At 45.2% G+C, this 21608-nt stretch overlaps 2 protein-coding genes across 2 annotated transcripts; both read left to right on the top strand.

Annotated features, from left to right (window-relative positions):
• The first annotated feature begins 5334 nt into the window (after positions 1–5334).
• Positions 5335–12458, top strand: LOC136519588 (phytochrome a-like). The gene is made up of 6 exons (XM_066512971.1): positions 5335–5511; positions 7767–9881; positions 10027–10843; positions 11033–11329; positions 11436–11679; positions 12167–12458. The coding sequence occupies exons 2-5, from the start codon at positions 7817–7819 to the stop codon at positions 11650–11652; spliced, it is 3396 nt and encodes a 1131-aa protein (XP_066369068.1). The 5' UTR covers positions 5335–5511; positions 7767–7816; the 3' UTR covers positions 11653–11679; positions 12167–12458.
• A 5000-nt stretch (positions 12459–17458) lies between these two features.
• LOC136538172 (protein REVEILLE 6-like) lies at positions 17459–18111 on the top strand. Its single transcript, XM_066530151.1, has one exon. The coding sequence runs from the start codon at positions 17516–17518 to the stop codon at positions 18062–18064; it is 549 nt and encodes a 182-aa protein (XP_066386248.1). The 5' UTR covers positions 17459–17515; the 3' UTR covers positions 18065–18111.
• Positions 18112–21608: the final 3497 nt, after the last annotated feature.

Consider the following 21608-nt stretch of genomic DNA (forward strand, 5'->3'; position numbering starts at 1 on the left):
CCATGAGCCAAAGTTTTTAGGAGATGTATTATCGTTATTACTGAAGATTGATGCTACAAGTACAATTGGTGTTTCCGCAATGTCAAACAAGGCCCAGGAATATGCACATTTGCAAGCCTAACAATTTCCACCTATCCAATATTACAGGCAAATTATGAATTATGTGATTCTACTCCATACCTTTGGCCCATAAGCCAAAGTTCTTGCATGACAGATCATCAATTATGTGATTCTACTCCATTCCTTTGGTCCATAAGCCAAAGTCTTTAGGAGATGTATTATCGTTATTACTAAAGATTTATGGTACGAGTATGATTGGTGTCTCTGCAATGTCAAACAAGGCCTAGGAAGATGCACATTTGCAAGCCTAACAATTTCCACCTCTCCACAAATTATGAATTATTATGTGCTTCTACTCCATACCTTTGGCCCACAAGCCAAAGTCCATGATTTCAAACAAGGGGATAATGCACATCTTGGAAGCCTAGAAAATTTCCACCTCTCCAATATTGTAGACAAATCATGAATTGTGTGGTTCTGCTACAATCCTTTGGTCCACGAGCCAAAGTTTTTAGGAGATGTATTATTGTTACTAAGGATTGATGGTACGATTGGTGTCTCCATGATGTCAAATAAGGGCCTACAGCCTGTTCGGTTGGCTGGTTCGTATCGTTGCTGGTTCGTGAAAAAGTACTGCTGGCTGATTTGTGTGAGAGAAAAATACTGTTCCAGCTGGAAATTTACGATCGTTTACGACAAGCCACAGCCAAACGAACAAGCTGCTAGATAATGCACGTCTTGCAAGCATAGAAAATTTTCACCTATCCAACAATGGAGGCGGATAATGAATTATTTGATTATGCTTCATTGCTTTAGTCCACGAGTCAAAGTTCTTAGGAGATGTACTGCTGTTATCGAGGACCGATGGTACGAGTACAATTGGTGTTTCCATAATCGTCCTTCTTCAGCACTGCTTCAATAGTACTTTTCAGCAAAGGAATAGTGTTTTTCTTCTCACAACAAATCAGCATCAGCTAAATTTCAGCGAAACAAACAGGGCCAATGTCAAACAAGGCCTATGAAGATGTACATCTTGCAAGCATGGAAATTTTTTGCCTCTCCAATATTACAGGTAGGTCATGAATTATGTGATTCTACTCCGTTTCTTTGGTCCACGAGCCAAAGTTCTTAGTAGATATAGGTTGTGTTTGGTTTAGGTTTGGGAAAGTGCTTCTGCTACCAAACGAGCAGGAAGCCAACCGGACAGGTACAACCAAAAACTGCTTTTCTAGAAACAACTGCTTTTGTGTAGTACAACTTCCACAACACCTTGCGTTTTGCTTTTAGCTTTTCACTTTTCCAAATAGGTGAAAATAAAGACGTTTTACGGTTGTTTCAAGGAAGATAAAGAGATGGATGTAGGTTTTATAGTTATTTTAACCAAACAACCTACAACTTTTTCACAACAGGTTTTAAGGGGTGAAGCCAGGCTAGAAGACCACCAGGGTCTTGGCTGAAGGAGGGTGAGGTCATAGGAGCAAAATAACAATCATGTACAGTAATTCTCTCTTTGTTTTTCAAAATCTCTTTTTAGACGAACTTTGTTTTTAAAATCTATCGGGGTTAGCTGACCTAATAACAAGTATTAGCTCCACCCCCGCAGGTTTTCCACAACTCATAGCCCACAGCTGAATCAAACAGACTCTACTGTTACTGAGGATTCATGGTACGATTGGTGTTTCCATAATGTCAAACAAGGTCTTAGATGATGCACCTCAAAAAATTTCACCTCTCCAATATTGCAGGCATATCATGAATTATGTGGTTCTACTCCATTCCTTTGGTCCAGGAGCCAAAGTTCTTAGGAGACGTGATGTTGCTACTGAGGATTGATGGTACTATCGTTGTTTCCATAATGTCAAACAAGGGCTTGGATGATGCACCTCTTGCAAGCCTAAAAATTTTCATCTCTCTAGTACTGCAGATCGATCAGGAATTATGTGATTCTGCTCCATTCCTTTGGTTCACAAGCCAAAGTTCTTAGGAGATGTACTGTTGTTACCGAGGATTTATGGTACGATTGTGTCCCATAATATCAAACAAAGGCTTGTACGATGCATGTCTTGCAAGCCTAGAAAATTGAGAGAATTCCTTATTTGACACCGGAAAATGAGTTGTTTTTTTCTTGGTCCTGAAATTTTCTTCGTTCCCTATTTGACACTCACTTCAATTTTCATCCTTAATTTGACACTACCGTCAGATCCGTTAGCTAACGTTGTTAACTGGCTGTTAAAAAGACGTTTTTGCCCCTAGAAAAAAAACAACGAAGCAAATTTGAGAGGAAAAAAAACCTGCGCCCGCCTCTGATGCATGCGCCCAGCTGTAAAAAAAAGGCGCAGGTTTTTTTCCTCTCAAATTTGCTTCGCCGCTTTTTTTTCTAGGGGCAAAAACGTCTTTTTAACGGCCAGTTAACACCGTTAGCTAACGGATTTGACGGTAGTATAAAATTAGGGATGAAAGTTGAAGTGAGTGTCAAATAGAGAACGAAGAAAATTTCAGGGCCAAGAAAGGAACGCCTTATTTTCCCAGTGTCAAATAAGAAATTCTCTCTAGAAAATTCCCACCTCTCCAAGGTTGCTGGCAGATAATGAATTATGTGATTATACTAAGGATTGATGTTGCGATTGGCGTCTCCATGATGTCAAACAAGGGCTTAGATGATGCATGTCTTGCAAGCTTGGAAATTTTGCACCTCTCCAAGGCCTTGTTTAGATACCCTCAAAATTCCAAGTTTTTTCACTCTCTCTCCATCACATCAATTTTTAGCCGTTTGCATGGAGCATTAAATATAGGTAAAAAAAATAACTAATTGCACAGTTTAGTTGGAAATCACGAGATGAATCTTTTGAGCTTAGTTGGTCCACGATTGGACAATATTTACCAAATAAGACGAAAGTGCTACTATTCATCGGGTTGAAATTTTTTTCAATCTAAACAAGGCCCAATATTGCAAGTGGATTATGAATTATGTGATTCTGCTTTATTCCTTTGGTCCACGAGCCAAAGTTCTTGGAAGACGTATTGCGGTTATTGAGGGTCGATGGTATGATTGATGTCTCCATAATAATGTCAAACAAGGGCTTGGTTGATGGGCGTCTTGGAAATTTCTCTCGGATATTATAGGCATACAATGAAATTATATGATTGTGCCCCCCATTTCTTTTCGTACTATCCTGGCCGTGCCCATTGCTTCGTGGCCAGGCTAAAGTACCTCAGCATAGCAGGATGGCATTGGCATGGCGCCACCTCTGTCGTCGTCTCAATCGCAGCGGTGCGGTCAGCGCCCATCTCAGGGAGTTACCGTGGGGATGTCGACCAGATATATGCTGTGGGCGGTGGCTCGGAAAACAAGTAAACTAAAATAGTATCCCCGCGCATCTACTGATCTACAGAATGTCTCGCCCCATCACTACGCCTAACAATAGCAATCACCGAGTCACCCATCCATTGGAACAGGAATTAGCCTCAGCCCTCAGGTCCACTTGCACGTCCACGCACTGGACGGGGTATCTCTTGTTAAGCGATCAACCCACATACGATTAGGCACGCATCATTTGACGCAGACAGCCGCTACTATAATACAGGAAATTTCAGTGACACTGACAGCAACAAGCAAGCAACCGAAACTGAAAGGGCTGAAAGGTTCAGCCGGTGAAGCAATTGCGCGTCAGCACATGGCGGCCTAACAGCCTCCACGAGCTACCTCACCGGTGGCAGCCCAAAAAAAGCTGCAGCTCAGAACGGCAAAGAGAGATGGGTACATGTACGCATGGCAAAAAAGTTTTATTGGCAAAGCGTTTGAACAAATAATTGGCGAAACCATATTATATTATACATGGTGGGGATCGCGGACACCTGTAAACCACTTTTGAAGACATTGTTTACTATATATAAGTCTATGACCAACTCTCAAAAAAGTAAATTAAAATAGTATCCCCGCGCATCTAGGCCTTGTTTAGATGACATCTAAATTCCAAGTTTTTTCACTCTCTCTCCATCACATTAATTTTGAGCCGCTTGCATGGAGTATTAAATGTAGGTAAAAAAAATAACTAATTACACAGTTTAGTTGGAAATCACGAGATGAATCTTTTGAGCCTAGTTGGTCCACGATTGGACAATATTTGCCAAATAAGACGAAAGTGGTACTATTTATCGGGTTCACTTTTTTTGCAAAGTGAACGAGGCCCTGCTCCCCATCACCGTCTCACATGTTCATTCGTCGCTCTAGAACTCGCCGGAGGGGGTGCCCAGCGCAGCGCCCGCCTCGGTTTCCCAGCAAGCTGCGCAGCCGAGCCGGATGGGGCGCACGGGCGTGCACGTGCCGGTCACATGCCCATGTCCCCAGAGTGGAAGGCCCCAGACGTCCCCATCCGATCCCCGAGAAGGGAAATCAGGCGGGCCACGCCCCCAAATAAATAAAGCAACCATTAGTAGAACCAACCTTTCCAAATGAAGAAACAGCGAAACAAGCACGCCAAGGCCACGATGAAACGGCCACCGCAGCTTTGCACGCAGCTGTAGGCCGACGTTATCCACTGGCCGAGTGCCGAGTGCCGACTGCTTCCTGCGGCCGGTCACTGTCAGCTGCAGCGCTGAGCTGCTGGAGTGCTGGACGGGACGCTATGCACAAGAGCTGACGGTGACGGAACGGATAGATTATTAGTAGTATAATCTCTCTCTAGCTGTAACCGCATGGACTGGACGAGTTAATCGCATCCATCCTGGTTTTACGGCCGCGCTGCACGTCCGTCCGTCCGTGCCATGCTGCGTTTTCACTACTAATAATAGTACCCGCTCCCAGGTCCCAACAACGCTAGAAGTTGTTTACATGCTGCCTAGATTACCCAAACCAGTTAAGTACACACTGCACGTTGGACGTTGCCACGCTGAGGTGGGGGAGAACAGTGGCACCACGGGGCGTTAGAAAAAACTACAGCAACAGCACAGGCGCAGGTGAGCTTGTTGGGCGACGAGACGAGCCCACGGCCCATGGCCCACGGCCCACGGGTGGGTGCAGCCGCAGCGCAGTGTAGCCTAGCCTGCCGGGTCAGGGGCTATTTGGCATGGCTCGTCACGAGCGTCTTTCGGAGCAGTCAGAGCTGCTCTGCAAGAGCTACAGCTTCTCTAAAATGTTCTGACTTGTCGATTTTTTACTTAAAAAAGTGTATTTTTCAGAGAGAACGTTTGGCAGGCTCCTCATGCGCCTCGAATCAGCGCTCGACACCTCCCGCTGCGCCCCCATCCTTCCGCGCCGGGCATGGGCACCCCCGGGTCGGCGCGCGCCCCCACCCAGTTGTCGACTTGCTCTTGCTGCTCACTCGCACTCGTCGCAGCGCCCCACGCCCACGCCCACCGGCCCCCGCTATTTATGCGTACTTGCTTTCCGGGAGAGTCGCCGGAGGTGCGCGTCCTCCCGCTCCAGAGATCACTGCTTCGCTCCACCCACCCGTAGGTCCCCTCCCCTACCCTCCTCCTCTTTCCTTCCTCCCCTGTTTGCGGTGTTGCCCAGCTTGCTTTAACTGTCATCTGTTCAGCATGTTCTTCTTCTTGGACACGGATTGTGGCGAGGCTCTTGGATTGGTCACTGAATGTCTGGATCCTCTGTTGCGTCTCTGTTGCTCCCGTCTGGGCCTGGCTCTTCGATCGGGAGGCAGCTAGAGTGCGATAGGTTTTTGTTTTTGGACCAATCAGCAGGAGGAGATATGCTTGCTCCTTCTGTTCTTCAGTACAAGGATTCATAGCTAGCTCGTTGGATTAGGGGGTGAGGAACAGAGGGTGCAAAAAGCTGGCGTTTTTCACTTGTTCTTCTGTGAAGCTTTGAGTCTTTGACATCATACCATACGCATATTTGCGATGGCTGCGGCTAGCAAACTTAACATGCTAAATTTTAGAAGATGGGAAGATGAACATCCCGAGAACCCTTTTTTCTGAATTTGTTCATGCATAAAATATAGATAAAAAAGCATCCCTTTTTTGTTTTCTGGGGCTGCTGATGACGAGCGAATGGATAATGTCTGTTGGCTGTCGCTATTAAGCTAATCTGGTACCGTGAGAGGAAGGAGAAGGGGTGCTGCAAGTCCATTCCGTGGCTTTTCCAGTTACCCATGGTTCTTGCATTCTCGGCATCGGCATGGTCCATGTGCCATGTTCCGTTTTGACACGAAAGATTGGGAACGAAACGGACGGGGAAAAGTAACAGCACGTCGGCGGCTAGTATTCATGTCTTCGCGATGTTTTTTTTTTTTTGGTTAGCACTGGGCTGTTCTACTTTCAGATAAGTTCTCCATGTTAGGATCCATAGATGTTTTCCTGAAATGTTAGTGAGCGTCGTTTATTGGATTGCGCTCTGTTTTAGAACAGCAGGGGCTTTTCTCATGTCACAGGAGTGAAAACTTGTAATCCCCATCTGTTGAAGAAGAATATGAAATGAAATCTTGCTCCATAAACGCATACCACTGAAAGTTTCAAATGGTATCACTCATCATTAGTCTTAGTCTCTTAGGTTGCTTCTTTTTTTTTTTTTTGAAGGAACTGCTTCTTTCATATTGTAATTAATTTAGAGGCAAAGCTATCTGTTGCTATATAATCTCTGAGTTATTAGCTGAAAATAGTACATGTATACTACAACAGAAGGGCCTAATTTTGCATGTTTCAATAGCACATGCATTTCAATTTTCTTGAGAGAGAAAAATAGCTAAATAATTGTAATTTTTGGGGAAAAAAATACTTTCAAAAACAAATCCAGTGATTTTTTTTAATCACAAAACATACATGCTAGATGAATTGTTGAACAAATATCATAAAAAGAAACAGAACAAGCCCATTCCACGAAACCTCATTTGCTGTTAATGGGGGTAAATAAACTTGATCTTATTATTCTGTTACACCAATTATTGCATGATTTAACTCTATGATAATTATGACTTCATCTAAGAACCACATGTTGTAGCGCTGGTTCTGTTGGAGTGCGGATTTGGTGCCTAGGGGGCTAGTGCCCTTGTTAGCTAAAATACCATGTTACAATGTTTCAAAACTCATTACAAAAATCGTGTATGTAGTACACATAAAGTTAAGTATAGCCGCAAGAATTCAGTTTGACATAAAAGATGAATTTCAAATTGAATTGTTGCGGCTACACTTAACTTTAGGTGTACTACATACATGATTTTTTTCATGATTTTTGAAACAATGCAACATGGTATTTTAGAACGAGGGCGCCAACCCCCCTGGTCGCCATATGATTTTCCGTTCTGTTAATAGGCATGGGAAGTGCAATAGCCCATGGGGCAAATTCCATGATGCCCGGTGTGATTAGGATTTTACCATTTTTTTAATCAAAATTATAACTTGGATCAGCTTAGGATTTTTTTCCTAACTAAGCGGTATTTTTGTGGGGTAAATAAAAAATTGGTACACTGCTTTGTAAAGATTAAATATATTATTAACTGAAACATCACTTTTTGTGATTCATCTTTAGGCAATCTATCAAAAACTAAAGTGGTATTTTCTATATTTTCTCAAGGTCTGGAAAGACAAGGAAAAAAAAAATCCTTTCACGATATACTCTGGCAACAAGGACTTGTCTTATGTGTGGAGTCATTGTATATATTGTAGTACGTTGACAAAATCTTTTGTTTTTGCATCACACTGGGGTGTTATTACTTCATATTACTGATTTATGCTTTCCACTGCCCTTTTACCAGTTAAGCAGGAGTGATATCTGGTGGTTTTTTGTTTTTCAAAGAAGACAGAAATGTCTTCCTCGAGGCCTGCCCACTCTTCCAATTCATCCAGCAGGACTCGCCAGAGCTCCCGGGCAAGGATATTAGCACAAACAACCCTTGATGCTGAACTCAATGCAGAGTATGAAGAATCTGGTGATTCCTTTGATTACTCCAAGTTGCTTGAAGCACAGCGGAGCACTCCACCTGAGCAGCAAGGGCGATCGGGAAAGGTCATAGCCTACTTGCAGCATATTCAAAGAGGAAAGCTCATCCAACCATTTGGTTGCTTATTGGCCCTTGACGAGAAGAACTTCAGGGTCATTGCATTCAGTGAGAATGCACCTGAAATGCTCACAACGGTCAGCCATGCTGTGCCGAACGTTGATGATCCCCCAAAGCTAGGAATTGGTACAAATGTGCGCTCCCTTTTCACTGACCCTGGTGCTACAGCACTGCAGAAGGCACTAGGATTTGCTGATGTTTCTTTGCTGAATCCTATCCTAGTTCAATGCAAGACCTCAGGCAAGCCATTCTATGCCATTGTTCATAGGGCAACTGGTTGTCTGGTGGTAGATTTTGAGCCTGTGAAGCCTACAGAATTTCCTGCCACTGCTGCTGGGGCTTTGCAGTCTTACAAGCTTGCTGCCAAGGCAATCTCCAAGATCCAGTCACTACCAGGTGGAAGCATGGAGGCCTTATGCAATACCGTGGTTAAGGAAGTCTTTGACCTTACAGGTTATGACAGGGTTATGGCTTACAAGTTCCATGGAGATGAGCATGGGGAGGTCTTTGCTGAGATCACCAAACCTGGTATTGAGCCCTATCTAGGCCTGCACTATCCAGCCACTGATATCCCTCAAGCTGCCAGGTTTCTCTTCATGAAGAACAAAGTCAGAATGATCTGTGATTGCCGTGCAAGATCCGTGAAGATTATTGAAGATGAGGCACTCTCCATTGATATTAGCTTGTGTGGTTCAACTCTTAGAGCACCACATAGCTGTCACCTTCAGTATATGGAGAACATGAACTCGATTGCATCCCTTGTCATGGCTGTTGTGGTTAATGAAAATGAAGAGGATGATGAACCTGAGCCTGAACAACCAGCACAACAGCAGCAGAAGAAGAAACTGTGGGGTCTCATTGTTTGCCACCATGAGAGCCCCAGATATGTCCCGTTTCCACTGCGGTATGCCTGTGAATTCTTGGCCCAAGTGTTTGCTGTCCATGTAAACAAGGAATTTGAATTGGAGAAGCAGATACGAGAGAAAAGCATTCTGCGAATGCAAACAATGCTCTCTGACATGCTATTCAAGGAAGCATCTCCCTTGAGTATCGTATCTGGGAGTCCAAATATCATGGACCTAGTTAAGTGTGATGGTGCAGCTCTTTTGTATGGGGACAAAGTCTGGCGGCTTCAAACGGCTCCAACTGAGTCTCAGATACGTGATATTGCCTTCTGGCTTTCAGAAGTTCATGGGGATTCCACTGGCTTGAGTACTGATAGCCTCCAGGATGCTGGATATCCAGGAGCTGCTTCCCTTGGTGACATGATTTGTGGAATGGCAGTGGCTAAGATCACGTCCAAGGACATTCTTTTCTGGTTCAGGTCTCATACAGCTGCTGAAATCAAATGGGGAGGTGCAAAGCATGATCCATCTGATAAGGATGACAACAGAAGGATGCACCCTAGGTTGTCCTTTAAGGCTTTCCTTGATGTTGTCAAGATGAAGAGTTTGCCATGGAGCGACTACGAAATGGATGCTATTCACTCATTGCAACTTATTCTTAGAAGTACACTGAATGGTGCCTTGAAGCCGGCCCAGGCATCTGGTTTAGATAACCAGATTGGTGATCTCAAACTTGATGGGCTTGCTGAATTGCAAGCAGTGACAAGTGAAATGGTTCGCCTCATGGAAACAGCAACTGTTCCGATCTTGGCAGTAGATGGCAATGGATTGGTCAATGGATGGAATCAAAAGGTAGCAGAATTGTCAGGGTTGAGAGTTGATGAAGCTATAGGAAGACACATACTTACACTTGTGGAGGATTCTTCTGTATCAATTGTTCAGAGGATGCTATATTTAGCTCTACAGGGTGAGTGGAACTAAAGGTCTTAAGCACCTTTGTTATCTGCAATATTTGATTGTCATTCTTACTATTAGTAGTCAACCCTCAGAAAAAGAAATGAATAATTTATTGTATTATGTATTGATTTCTAAATATTTCATCAATTGAGCAGGCAGAGAAGAGAAGGAAGTTCGATTTGAGTTGAAAACACATGGCTCCAAGAGGGATGATGGCCCTGTTATCTTGGTTGTAAATGCTTGTGCCAGTCGTGACCTTCATGACCATGTTGTTGGGGTGTGCTTTGTAGCCCAGGATATGACTGTTCATAAGTTGGTCATGGACAAATTTACTCGGATTGAGGGGGACTACAAGGCAATCATTCACAACCCAAACCCGCTCATTCCTCCTATATTTGGTGCTGACCAATTTGGATGGTGCTCTGAGTGGAATGCAGCCATGACCAAGCTTACTGGGTGGCACAGAGATGAAGTGATCGATAAGATGCTCCTTGGTGAGGTTTTTGACAGTAGCAATGCTTCCTGCCTTTTGAAGAGCAAAGATGCTTTTGTACGTCTTTGCATTATCATCAACAGTGCATTAGCCGGTGAAGAGGCAGAAAAGGCTCCATTCGGTTTCTTTGACCGCAATGGGAAATATATTGAATGCCTTCTGTCAGTGAACAGAAAAGTAAATGCAGATGGTGTTGTCACTGGAGTGTTCTGTTTCATTCATGTTCCTAGTGATGACCTGCAGCATGCACTACATGTGCAGCAAGCCTCTGAGCAGACAGCACAAAGAAGGTTGAAGGCTTTCTCGTACATGCGACATGCCATCAACAAACCTCTCTCAGGTATGCTTTATTCTAGGGAAACACTCAAGAGCACAGGTCTGAATGAAGAGCAGATGAGGCAGGTCCGTGTCGCAGATAGTTGTCATCGCCAACTAAACAAGATACTTGCCGACTTAGATCAAGATAACATTACTGACAAGTAATCTTCTTGCCAAGTCTTTTAAACTGTTCTATTAGGTTCTTGTATTTACTTTCATCTTCCTCATTATTTGACAATTTTCTCAACTGTAGGTTAATGGTATCACTTAATTTTATTTCACTAATTACTGAAGCTTATAGCCATATTCGTTACGACCAACTTAATATTTCTGTATCATTATGTTCACAGGTCAAGTTGCTTGGATTTGGATATGGCTGAATTTGTGTTGCAAGATGTGGTGGTGTCTGCTGTAAGTCAAGTACTGATAGGTTGCCAGGGTAAAGGTATCAGAGTCGCTTGCAACCTACCAGAGAGATTCATGAAGCAAAAAGTTTACGGGGATGGTATCCGACTCCAGCAGATTCTCTCCGACTTCTTATTTGTTTCGGTGAAGTTCTCTCCTGTTGGTGGCTCTGTTGATATCTCTTCCAAACTGACTAAGAACAGCATTGGGGAAAACCTTCATCTCATAGACTTCGAACTTAGGTACACTGGGCATGCTAACTTGCATGCATACACTCATTTCTGAATAGGAAATCATAAGGTATGAAGGCTTAAGTTACTCTTGTGTTTACGGCTTTATGGTTTTCAGGATCAAGCACCAAGGAGCAGGGGTCCCAGCAGAAATATTGTCACAAATGTATGAGGAGGACAATAAAGAGCAGTCAGAGGAGGGCTTGAGCCTTCTTGTTTCTAGAAACCTTCTGAGGCTCATGAATGGTGACGTTCGTCACCTCAGGGAAGCTGGCATGTCAACCTTCATCCTCACTGCTGAACTTGCTGCTGCTCCTTCAGCAGTTGGACAATGAAATCATCACTGCAATCAGTGTCAAATGGTATGTTCGCTAGTTTGGGTTAAGGTAGTCTGCTGTGTTTGTTTTCATTCAACTGCTGTTTTTTTTAACGTAAAACTGTCAGGAGTTTTGCCAGAATTATATAAATAAAGAAGGGGAACTGCTGGTTATGTAGACCTTACTTTCTTGATTTTGCCCTGTAACCTCTGTTACAACAGTAAAGTTTTTTTTTTTTTTTGTAACTGATAGGGGTTTTGTGACTGATACCTGCCACAAAAACATGAGCTAAGGATAAAATAACTCTGCAATTTCCCAAATTTTGTACTATGGTTATTTGATGAATGAACAAGATACCCATGTTCTTTCCATATGAGGGGTAAAGATATATAGATCTGCATATTCTGGGAAACAATACAGAACAGAGGATAACAATTATGGCTAATTCCAATTAATTGGTGTATGTGTATTGTTTCGTGTGTACTTCAAGTAACCCTTTGCTAAAGAATATTGTTTCTGCCCTTGACGCCAGCTCTCAGAGTTCATTTGGAAAGCCACGGTGGTTTGCGGAGAGTGGGAAATGCTGTTGGATCACCGAATGCATAAGAAATAAGATTGACTTGTATCGTTGTTTATTAGGGGGGAAAGTTGTACAGGCATAGTAAGGCTCCATACTTCTGCTCTGTTTGTGCCTGTAACCCAACTGTGTAAGTTTTTAACTTTCAGAAACAAAAAACCTACCTTGTGAGGTTCAAGTTCAAGCTAATATGAATAATGAAGAGTTTAATAAAAAAAAACGTGATAAATTGTCAAATTTGGCGGCAGCTTTGGTGTCTTATTTCTGCCCATGCGCCCATGCGCTGTGCATGTGGTGTTGTAGTATACTGGTGTAAGCTGATTATGCCTGGTGGGCTAACCACGGCTCTTGTTCAGCCTTCTTGTTCATAGTTTACGCTCTGGAAAGCTCCTTGGTGTTCTAATACGATTTGAGTTGACTGAAATTCTGAAACAATGCCGTGCGCTACCAGTGTTTTGAGGATAATATTACCGTTGGACATATGGGTGTAGGATTAGAATATGGTGTATAAAGTACCCATGATATATTCATCCTTTCGATTTTGAGGGATATAAATAATTAGTGAATTCGTTTCTACGAAAACAAGGCTCCCTACAACGTGTGCTCGTTCTGAATGGAGAATGGGGTGCCAATGCGGCAATGCAGCCCAGATCAGGTAGTACTCATAGAAACGTCCAGATTTCACATTGCCCAGAATAGAGTGCGGCTGCAGTGTACGTATGTTCCTTCAGATTTGATGTTTCCAAGAATTTCAGATGTCAATCTTAATTACAGTATATCCTATAAAACTGTCGAGAAGTATTTGTAATCGGCGACAGGTGCGACCTGCGAGCAAGCACTTCACAGATTTAGCAAGAAGGTAGCCAAGGGGAGGACAGCCGTACCATACGCGCAGGCCGGAGCCGAGCTCGAAGACTCGGAGCGTCTCTGAGTAGCTCGGTAGCAGACGGCCTCCGTCCGTCCCGCCACCTCCATGCCGTCGCCGCGTTGCGTCTCCCCCTCTCGGATCTCTCACCTTCTTCGCATTCCCGTTGGTGGTTTACTGCTGGACACGGTGACGTCGTTGCGGCGGTGTCATAATGGAGGCGGCCTCGGGGTGACCACCGTGGCACCGCAGATGGCAAGCACACCTGCTGAACAAAATGGGTCGTGCGGTTTTGGTGAACGCAGTGATGGACAGCCAGCTGGTCTACTTCATGAGCTCCCTACCGTTGCCACCGTCAGTAATCCAGCAACTCGATAAGATAAGAAGGGCTTTCATGTGGGCTGGTGATGGCAATGGAATGGTCTCATCAGCAATGTGCCTTGTCGCTTGGCAGAAGGTTTGTAGCACAAAGGAATTAGGTGGCCTGGGAATAAAAGACATAGCAACTCAAAATATCTGCTTACTGCTAAAGCTAGTTCACAAACTTCACTTCGCAAGGTCTTCAGCATGGGCTCAATGGGTACGGAGCAGAGCATGTATTGCATCGCTGAAGGGTGATCTACATGGCGAGCACTGGAAGGTAATGAGAACAATTTTGCCGCTATATCAAGCCGTTACAACTGTGGCCATCGGCAATGGCGCCAGCACACATCTTTCTGGATGGATGCCTGGCTAGGCGATGATGCTCTGGCCGACCGTTTCCCTGCCCTTTTCAGTCACTGCACGAAGAAAGAAGCCTCTGTACAGGAGATAGTTGAAATTGGACTGACGGGTGCATTTGTGAGTAGGCTATCAAATGTTGCATCGGCACAACTTCAGCCACTACAAGAACTGCTATCAAATGCCACCCTCACTTATCAGCCAGATAGCAGAATCTCGCCATTCATCGATCCTAACGGAAAGCTTGACACCGGCTCTATTTACAGGCTTCTGAAGGCCCGTGGCCAGGCTCATAATGACCAAGCGGCCTACATTTGGAATATCAAAGCCCCCCCACGAGTGCAATTCTTTATGTGGCTTCTATGCCACAAACGAATTCAGTGCCGCACCAACCTCCTGAAGAAACAAATTGTCAGCAATGCATTGTGTGAAATCTGCAGTGAAGCCGATGAGACCCTAGAACATATCATATTTGGCTGCACCACTGCACGGAATCTTTGGGCTGCAATTGGCATCACGATGACGCCTGGACAGAGCATTGAGGACTTACACAGAGTTCCCTGCCCCCAAGGTATACCTAAACAGGGCTTTTCAGACACTGATGGCGCTTGCCTGCTGGCAGTTGTGGAAGATACGGAATGTGGGATCATGCAAGAGTGAGGGGGAACAATGGAGAGTTAGAATGCCACGGAAGCAAAGAACGGTGGTAGATCAATGGTGCATGCTATTTCAAATGGCAATGGCTCACATCTCCTGAGCTATCTGTTCCCTAGGATACGATCTGAATCTGTTTGCATGTTTACCAAAATCCTCTGAACCAAACTTGGAAGTCAGAGAATATGTAAAACAACTATGACAAGCCATTTCAGGGCCAAATACAAATAAATCAGGTGGGGATTTCTCCCCCCGTTGAACTGTCAAAAAAAAAAAAAAAACCGTGGCACCGCAGCCGCCAGCCGGCCACGGTGAGGAGTTAAAAGGACGTTGCGGCGGCGGTTGAAGAAGATCTCATGCTTCACTAACTGTGGTCGCCCCCACCCCACCCCAAAACAACCACACACACGAGATTCTGATTAACATGTAGTACTCCATTCTAAATTACAAGTCGTTTTAATTCTTTTTTATATCAAATTTACTACGTATCTAAATCTATATCTGGATATATATAGCAAATTCAACGTAAAAAGGTCAAAATGGCTTATAATTTGGAATGGATAGACTAACAATCTATCCGCTTTTTGCAGAAACGCCCATAAATGATCTAAGCATGCTTGGTGTATAAGGCTAATTGTTAAACAGCTAAATTTTAGCCTTGGACCATCCAAATTGAAGCTAATAGATAGATTAGTTTTTTGAGAATCAAAAAATAGGTTTCTGGTGTCATGAGACATGAGTTGCAGCAAGAACCAACATCATTTAAACTAAGATTATAATTAAATGCATATTGAATATATATCGAGGTGCCACTACAAAAGAAAAAAAAACTATAAATATGGATGAAAAAACATATAGATAAATATCGTTAAGTTTATCACAACTTGATATAGATTACATAGTACCTATATGTCTATTGTAATAGAAAATGAATAAAGATGAAACAAATGAAAATAGACATGATTATTTTTTCTGAGTTATAGGTATTAAACATTAACATGTAATGATTATGTTTAGTAACTTCTAAACCGTATGAGAGCATGCAGCATGGGTTGATAGAGTAGTACTTATAATTTTTAAGAGATCGTCTAAGGTCCTGTTTGGGGCGGGGGCACGCGACACCAAACTCCACAATTCTTGAACGGTTTCTCCTCCCCGCGATTCAGTCCCCCGCGCCTATTACATGTCAACACGGAATTGGAAGAGAGGGAGCAGTGAGGAAAATCCCTCGGCTTCTCGACCTTCGTCCTCCCGCAGAGCTATGCCTAGCTTCCTCCTGAATCAAACCCCGCCGTCCTCTGTCCTCTGGTCGGAGGGCCTCCTTCATCCCCGGTCCGTGGGTCAACATTTGCACCCTCTCCTCCTCGATGGCCCCCACACCTTTCTCTTCTCCTCTCTCGCTCAATAGTCGCTGGTTGTGCCCGCCTTGTGCTCTCCGGCAGCCGGTCCCAAAGACCTCCTCCTCCGAGGTCCTTGCCGCCGCTGAGATCCGGAGAGGGGCACCTATGGTGAGAAGGCATTGCGGTGGCGACGGCATATGAGCCCGTACGGCTTCCTCCTCACCAAGCCCCTCTTCCTTCTCATCGAGCCTGGCCTACACTGCTTCCTCCTCACCCTCCTCCTCGTCGTCGTAGGTCGAGCACGTGAGTTCTTTCTCCCCTAGAATCTGTCTCACCAAAATGCCGAGCCTTTTCTCCACGTGATTCTTATGAAAGCTCGTTGTGGAAGAAATCCAACTTTAATTCAAAGCGAGGTCTACAAGTTATTCCAAACAAGGTCTAAAACCAACGGCGGATCCAGGAAATATTTTAGGGGGACTGAACAACACTGCTGCTCGATCTTAAGTCTCAGCCCCCCTACACTATAGAACTTTGCCTAAAAATTCATAGGGGCTCTACAGTAATTTGCACTGCTTCGGTTTGGGTAGGGGGGCTTGAGCCCCCCCCCCCCCCCTGCTGGATCCGCCCCTGTCTAAAACTAACCCCTGTTCCTTAAAGAAAGGAGACAAACTCCTCTCCTTTATTCCTAAAGAAACATAGTTGATGGTTTCAAGATACTCACCTATTTGTGGCATAGATACGAGGTAACTACCTAAATGTAATTTAGGTCCATACAAGAATTTATATCACGATAGTTATATTTTTTTAATCAAAGTAGAGACACAGACACTTATATATGCATGTGCACTCATCCCCTATAAACACAAACATATACAATTTATCTCCATGAGCACTTCCAAATAACTCGGTCAGTAGATCTTAAGATTAATGAATTCACCGTCTTGATGTAAACGAACACGTTGTCTGCCACAAAAAAAAACCATTAAATTCTAGAATAAATCATGAAAAATACGAATACCGACGGTATCAAGCCACTCAATGCGCTGAGTGAACCAGATACACAATTTGGTGTGTTCCCCTTACAGTTGAGTAAGGTTGATTCATCGTTCGCTTTTTTTGAAATCACTATTTTGTTGGTTTATACTTTACACAGATCCCGGAACGCAGACTGATCCATATGAACAATGTGTCATTATAGCTGTAATAACTTCGAACGAGTTCCTCATGGAGAAATGATCAAGCACGATTTATATATAATCTAAAAACATGGGAGAATAAGGGGTCGTTCGTTGATGCGCAGATTGTTCAAAGCAGCCCCGAAATAGTGCGTCTTTCACCTAATGTCGCACATCGGCCAAACCCCGGCCCCTCCCGCCTTGCAGCATGAGCATGACAACGCTTGAGCTTCCTATCCGTCGGTAGGCCTAGCCGCGTCTGCGGTCTGCCTAACACGCCCGCAATTCACACTCGCTGCATGTGTGTAATCCCCCCAAGCTTGTTGAGCACATGCGCTGTGAATCGGTCACACGTTTTCTGCATCCGATGCTCACTCATCGATCCCTATTCCCTATATATATGTTCACGCACTCTGAACACCAGCACACACCATCCCAGGCCGAGAACTCTCAATCCTCCGCTCTCATTTCATACGTGCTCTCGCTGCTTCTGCTCAAGAAGCTAGAGTGACGGGACGGAGACAGGTCGAAACACAGTGAACAAACGACGATGGCGGCAGTCATGGCGGCGAAGTCTACCGGCATGGCGGGGAAGAAGCTCCGGAAGCCGTACACCATCACCAATCCTCGGCAGAAGTGGACGGCCGACGAGCACGACCGGTTCCTCCACGCGCTGGTGCTGTACGGCCGCGACTGGAAGAGGATCGAGGCATTCGTCGCCACCAAGACAACCACGCAGATCCGCAGCCACGCCCAGAAGCACTTCCTCAGGGCTCAGAAGATGGGCCTCGCGGTGCCGCCAGTGCACCCTCGCCGCGCCGGCGCCGTCCGCCAGGCGCAGCCACCCATCAGCTGGTTGCCCTCGTTTGCGGATGATGATGACGCGATCATGTCGGAGGACGAGACGATTGGTCAGCTTCCGCTGTCTCCGGACCATCCGGACTTTGCTCTGGTGTACAGGTTCGTCGGTGACGTCTTTGGCTCGGACGCGCCGCGGCCGGTGGAAGCGCAGTTGCAGAGACTGCTGGGCGCGGATCCTGTCATTGTGGATACCATCCTACGTGTGCTAGGGAACCTTGAAGCTAATCTGTCATTTTAGGATTTCAGATTAGAAATTGGGCCTGTTCGCTGGTTGGTGCTGGTGCTGGTTTGGGCTGGCTGGTGCTGGTTTTTTGTGAGAGAAAAACACTGTTGGCTGGCTGGTTTGGGCTGGCTGAAACCAATAAGCGAACAGGCTATTGTTGCGATCGATAATATTTTGTACTCAACTATGTACAATTAGGTCACCAACCCGTGCGGTTGCATTGGGTTGTATTTTTAGAAAGGCAAAAATAATGCCACTTTGACATCCCTCGTCTCTCCGTTTGAAATTAGGGAAACTATTACATAGGATTATGCCGACTTATTTGGGCTTATATGCACTTTTAAAGTCGGAAGCGAAAATATAATTCATCTTGCTAAACGAAAAAACTAAAAGCTCAAGACTTCGACCCTTCGTAGACACATGTAGGTGAAGCCAAATGAAAACACTTTCCTTTTTTTCATATGTGTGAATGCACCCATCATATGCATCACGGCATTCATTAATGACATCCATTCACCGCATGAGCATTTCACATGAGCCGAAAGGGGCTCCTTAGCATCATAAGGCTCCCCTATATCGTATTTGATGAGATCAAAACTAGTCTGCAATTGTAGATCGCCACATGCATCCTTTTCGATCTCTGTGTACACAATGATGTGAAAAGAGCTCGGTGACTTCGAGTTGCCAAAAATATGTGCAAGCAAAGCACAAACTAGTCTAAAAGCATCGAGGGGCTCATTTCGCGACCCTTCGCCCTACGTCGTAAAAGGTGTGAGGGGTTGGCGCCAAACCAATCTAAAAGCTCAAAGGGGCTCATTTCGTGGCTCCTCGCCCCACACCGTAAAAGGCACGATAGGTTGGCGCCAAACCGATCTAAAAAGCACCTAGGGGCTCATTTCACAACTCTTCGCCCTGCGCCGTAAAAGGTGTGAGGGTTGGCGCCAAACCGATCTAAAAGCGTCGAGGGGCTCATTTCGGAATTCTTCACCCCACGCCTCAAAAAGTGTGAGGGTTAGTGCAAAATGGATCTTGATGATGCCATACTCCCAGAAATCCCGACTACCGAATATACTGGCTACCGAATCCGTACCGAAGAAGACCTGAAGGCTCACAACTCGATCATTCAGGGAAGGATATCTCAAGATCACGCTAAGACTCCGACTATGCCACGACTACATAGCTTGTAGGGCAAGTAGGCTCGGATATAAATAGCTAGCCATACCCCCTGTTGTAATCATCAAAACTCTCATAGGCATAGCCATCTTGTAATCGCCATCTCACTATTTGATGAGATCATAATACAAACAAGTAGCGACTGGATGTACGACTTTTACTCACTTCCCGGGGGCCCTAACCAGTATAAATCTTGTATCTCGACTGTGATTGCTCTTTGCACCAAGTGAGTTTCTTCAAGAACCAAATATCTGTTGGTAAAAAAACATTGACAGAGGCGCGCCAGGTAGGGGGATTTCGCACAAAGACTGATCATGCCGATCATCAGTGGAGTTTGGTATTCCGATCCGATGTGTTCCAACATCAAGGCACTACCTACCTCATCCAATTCTAAGATCATGTGTGATTACAACTCAGGGCCTCAGATCTATTTGTCATCCCGCAACATGCCACCAACTATCCACTTTAGAAGTTTGTTATTCGAGCATGACAGAGATTTCAATCTCAAGTGAATGGGAATCGATGATCCCGATCTCACTCACGCTGGACGTGAGGTTTTCTCCTCCTGAGGACACCCAACTGAAGAGGAGATGAATGACAAAACCGCTAAACTCGATCTAGACTTCGAGGACTCACAAGATGAGATTAATCCTTTCAAAAGTCATCGAATCTACATGGCTAGTCATGATCGGACTTCGGCAGATGAGGCTGGGTCATCGGCCACCCAACCACCTCCACGTCTTAGCAATGCACCAATGCTCAATACGGTTCCACCGTGAGTAGCGACCCAGACAACCCTATGTAACATCTCTATGTTAAGCATCACAATTCGCACTTGCATTTCATGAGCATAAGCATCATTCAAGCATTCATGAACATGAGCATATGAAATTTCATCTCATTCTTATACTTTGTCACATGAAATGTTGATTCATATATATATGCTAATGCTTACATATGCTAGGATTTACATGTGACCAATGTATAAAATGTTTGTGGGACCTTAGGAGTACCTTAAACATGTTTAGAATGTCACATGGAACAACTTTGGTATTCATGACTTTGACCCATTTGGCCTCTAAGTCATGGTTATAGTGTAGACTTTCATTTTCAAGTTGTATGTTTGACCTAAGTTGAACTATAGCATAGATTGTTTGCATGGCAGTGCACCCTTAAGGAAAATTGTAGTACTTGACTAGGGTAACAACTTTAATTTTTTGGTCAAGGTCTAATTCAGTGCATAGCATGCTCAAAAATAGCTCACAAGTTTCAACAAAATGTTGTTTTGGACTTGCAAAATTTTTAGTCTAAAACGAGGATTTCAGTTTTAAGTGCAACACTTTAGGACTGTGTAGATTTCAAACTATTGAGCATTTGGGGATTCTTCCTAAAGCAAAGTTGGAGATCTCATGTAGATCTACAACTTTCATTAAGGAAGTTTTTGCTAAATTGCAACGGATTAGGAGTAATTGGATCACCAATTCACGCTGTTAGTCGGTGAAGGCAGAGCCTGAACCGCGCCCGCGCGCCCGGCAGTGGCCGCCGCGTGGCAGCCGTACGCCGGCGTTGGCCCGGCCGGTCAGGCCAACACGTGCCCTTAAGTGACGCGCACCCACCGCGCTCATTCACTCTCGCTCTCTCGCCCTCTCGGTGCCTCACCTTCGCCGCGCCCGTGCGAAACCATAGCGCCGTCATCGCTGCCGCACCTCCACCAAGCTCGCGCGCAACTGCCACCGCACCACCGTCCAATCCATCTCGCTCACAACTCCGCCACCACATCCTCCACCTTGCCGGCCCGCTTGCACCACCATTTGAGCAAGGGTAAGGCCGCATTTCGCCTCGCCGTGGCTGCCGCCATCACCAGAGCGTCGCCGAGCTCGTGGCTCACCGTGGCTCCATCGTTCTGCCGCACCGCATGCCTTCATTTTCTTTGGTCCAGCATCACGCTAGAGTCTAGTAGCTTAGGCCAGAGTTAGGGATGACGCTACCACGTGATGGTGCCGGAATGAGTCACTGCCCCCCACGCGCTCGCCATGGCCGCAGTGGCGCTCGAGCTCACCGCCGTCGAGTTGTTTCACCGTCTCCCTCCTTTCTCGCGTGCCTTAGGTCGAGTAACCCTAGGCCTCGCTAGTGGCATGACGGAGACCCACCTTTCGCCACCATTTAGCTAGAACAGCGTGAGCACCACCATGCACATGGTCGAGCTCACCGGCGCCACCTCGTGCCCTCACCTACACCGTATAGCTTTGCTAGGTTGCCCAGATGGAGTAGTCGTCCTCACTTGAGTGTGCCATAGTCGGAGATGGCTGGCTACCACCGTCGACCTTCACCGTCTGCCATGGCCACCGTCGAGCTTACCCCGATAAGTCTCTGGACCAACCAAGTG

Source organism: Miscanthus floridulus, chromosome 2 (assembly GCF_019320115.1).
Source record: "Miscanthus floridulus cultivar M001 chromosome 2, ASM1932011v1, whole genome shotgun sequence".
NCBI classification, from domain to species: Eukaryota; Viridiplantae; Streptophyta; class Magnoliopsida; order Poales; family Poaceae; genus Miscanthus; species Miscanthus floridulus.